Source organism: Fulmarus glacialis, unplaced genomic scaffold, assembly GCF_000690835.1.
Source record: "Fulmarus glacialis isolate BGI_N327 unplaced genomic scaffold, ASM69083v1 scaffold17995, whole genome shotgun sequence".
NCBI classification, from domain to species: domain Eukaryota; kingdom Metazoa; phylum Chordata; class Aves; order Procellariiformes; family Procellariidae; genus Fulmarus; species Fulmarus glacialis.
Genome location: NW_009211352.1, coordinates 1,570 through 4,869, shown reverse-complemented (window position 1 = coordinate 4,869; position 3,300 = coordinate 1,570). Strand labels below are relative to the sequence as shown.

The 3,300-nt window shown below is 54.4% G+C and overlaps 1 protein-coding gene across 1 annotated transcript; it reads left to right on the top strand.

The window, feature by feature from the left end:
• The first annotated feature begins 576 nt into the window (after positions 1 to 576).
• Positions 577 to 3,111, top strand: CLEC19A (C-type lectin domain family 19, member A). Its single transcript, XM_009577519.1, has 4 exons — positions 577 to 741; positions 1,247 to 1,340; positions 2,126 to 2,258; positions 3,026 to 3,111. The coding sequence occupies exons 1-4, from the start codon at positions 578 to 580 to the stop codon at positions 3,103 to 3,105; spliced, it is 471 nt and encodes a 156-aa protein (XP_009575814.1). The 5' UTR covers position 577; the 3' UTR covers positions 3,106 to 3,111.
• Positions 3,112 to 3,300: the final 189 nt, after the last annotated feature.

Genomic DNA, 3,300 nt, shown 5'->3' with positions numbered 1-3,300 from the left:
CACGCGCGCCTTGCCCGGCTATTTATGGGGCCGAAATCCAAAGCACGCATACGTGCATGGCTGTGTCCGGGCCCAGGGACACAGGGGCTGGTGAGGGGGTTTGCTCAGCGGGAGGAGGTGCAAGTTGGCCTTGCAGGAGGCGAGAGCAGGAGGGCAGAGTGCGGCCATAACCCTGCAGCCCCCGGCTGTCAGCTCCCATCCCAGCACGGCAGCTCTGGGAGTGCCTGACGAGGCGAGAGGAGCCCTTATCTCGGTTTCCCCAGTAGCAAATGTCAGTGCCTTTATTTTAAGCACCCTCTGCCTAAAACGATGTCAAACTGGCTTGAAATGTCCCTCCTGATTTAGGCAGATGCTAAAACCGAGAAACCCACGGCTTTCGCAAAACGTGTTTTGGCTTTTGCAAACTCTTGCATGGCTTCTGCAACCGTTGGTTTTTCCATGCATGTGTTTGGTGGTTATTTGCCCGGGTGAGGTGGGGGGAGCAGGGCTGGGCAGCGCTGCCTCCACTGCCTGCTCGGCTGCCTGGCCATGCTGCTTTGCCACCAGCTGCTGGATGTCCTCTGCTCTGCCCCCAGCCATGCCGGAGCCCGTCCATGCCTACTCCTGCCCGCTCTTCTGGACAGAGTATGAAGGCCATTGCTACCGGTACTTTCCCATCAATAAAACCTGGGCTGAAGCCGACCTCTATTGCGCCGAGTTCTCCATTGGCATCAGATCAGCCAAGCTGGCCTCCATCCACAGGTGAGGGGCGCAGAAACATGTCATCCCACCCTGGCACGGGCTGGGAAAGAAGGAAAACAGGGACGAAGTCCCATTCCCACAGCACAACCTCTGTGCCAGCTGCAAGCTTGTGTCCCGGCCTAAGCATCCCTCTGCACCAGCCTAAGCATCCCTCTGCGACTGGGTCAAGTCTGATGCACTGGGCACACAAAGGCAGTGTAAAAAATGCCTTTTCCTGGCCTGGCAGGAAAACTGACGTAGTATTCCCTAAATTTCCCAAAACTGCATTTTTTACTCTTGAAAAAGGGATAGAAATACAACGTGATTACACAGGCTTTTTCCCCCGCTCCCTCTCCCCCAGCTCTCACCCTAACTGCGCACCTCTTGCACAGACCCGGGAAAGTAATCAACAGCAATTAGAAGAGGGGGACCCATTTGGCCATGCTGTAGGGCGAGTGCTTAGGAGCATGCCTGACCATTTGCCTGACATACCCCTCAGCGGCTCCGTACTGCTCTGTTTTGCCAGCTGGGAAGAAAACGTCTTCGTGTACGACCTGGTGAACAGCCGTGTGCCGGGCATCCCCACCGACATCTGGACGGGGCTCAACGACCTGCGGCAGGTGAGAGCTGGCCGTAATCATGTGGGAAATGGCTTTCAAAAAGTCAATTCCCTGTGTTTTCCCCCCTGGAAAGCCACTTGGTTTTCTTCTTCATTCCTCATAGCCCCATTAATCAGGTGGTGGCGTAGGGTCTGTTGTGCAGCGCATGGGGGAAAGTTGTCATTTCATCCCCTCCAGTCTGTTTTTAAAAGAAAAGTGTTACTAGAATTAATAGATTAATAATTACTAATTATTGACATCATATTTTATTAAGGGATTAATAGAAAGAGTATTGTGCTACTGGTCCAAGAAAAGCAAATAAACTGAAAATGTCTCCAACGTCCATAATCACCAAGTTTCATTGTTTTCTTGTGATAATCTGCAACTTTTCAAAGCTGACATGTTGGAAATATATAGTCTAATATGTAACAAAGAAAAATCGAAACCATCAGAAGAACAGTCCCATGCCAGCAAATTTTTTGTAGATATTGGGAAAGGAATGGAAAAGAAAAAGGAGAAGGAACACAGAATTGGGTGGGCGTGTTAAAAAATATATGGGTTTAATTTTTGGGCTTCCCCTGGTGAGAACACTGCGAATGCTGGAGCTTTCTGGAGGTAAGTTTTCAGTCGTAAAACCCAAATGAGCTGTTTGGCCTTTGCTGAGTGGTGACAGTCTCCCGCCGTCCCCCGGGGCTGTGTGGCACCGGGGATGGGGACCGGGACGGGGTCTGCCCGGGAGCGGGACCCCCCAACCCCCACAAATGCAGCTCTGCGATCGCCGCCTTTCCCGGCTTGCCCCGCACCAGGAGGGTCACTTCGAGTGGACGGACGGCTCCTCCTACGACTACCACTACTGGGACGGCAGTCAGCCCGACGACGGGATCCACTCCATCCCGGAGGAGGAGGACTGCGTGCAGATCTGGTACAGGCACAGCAGCGGTGAGTGCCGCGCCGGGCGTCGAGGGCACCTTGAGTCTTATTTGCATGTCAATAAATTCCATCCACTGCGGCTCGTGCTTTTCTGAAGAGGTTGCTGGCAAGCTGAGGATTTGCAGTTTAATTTTTTATTATGATTTTCTTTTTTCTTTGCAGAGAAGGGATGTGTTTTCTCTTTCACCATGTACACACATACACACACACACTGGCTTTCACAGCCCATCTCCCTCTCCCAGAGCAGCGGCAGGAGGGGAGCATCATCCACTTTGAAGAATTACCGAATTTAGCGTAAGGTCAAATTTTCCCATTTCCCCTCCCACACGGGAGGCCTGTGGAAACACCCATCGGTTTGCCAGCTTTTCCCTCCGTCGGTCAGGTCAGGGTCATCTTGCTGAAGCGGGGCAAGACCCTGCTTGTGCAAAAATCCCACTTCACACCCTCATTGCCAGTGAGACCAGTCAAGTGTATCCAGACCCCCTGGACATACCTGAACGCCTCGTCCATGGGCAGCCTGTTGATATTTTGTGGGGTACGGGGCTGTATTTGCAGCTGCCTCCCCACTACCATGTTCGAGCTGGGGCCAGGCATCCCTGCCAGCATCTGCAGGACGGGGATGGGGATGCTGGGAGAGGGCATGGCTGGGAACAGTGCAAATGGAAGCACATCTGGGGAAAGCCTCCCGCAACGGCAGGAGGTCCCAGTCCCGAGGGCGGTGCATGGTTACCTCCTCGTGCCTATTTTTGCTAACGCCTTGTTTTTTTGGGGGGTAGCACTGCGCTCCTGGAACGACAACGCCTGTGGCAGAGCCTTCCCCTTCGTCTGCAAGATCCCCTCGCTGGCCCTGGACTGAAGCTGCCAGCGCTGCCCGCGCCCCCTTCATTTTGGGTCACCTCTCCAGCCGTGCCGGGGAAGAGCAGCCGGGACGTGGCACGGGTGGCGAGAGCCGCGGAGCTGCTCGGCATCCCCAGCTGCAAAAATCCCTCCTGGGAGCGCCGCGGGGATGAACCCAGCGCTCACCCTCCCCACGGGCAAATGGTGGCGGGAG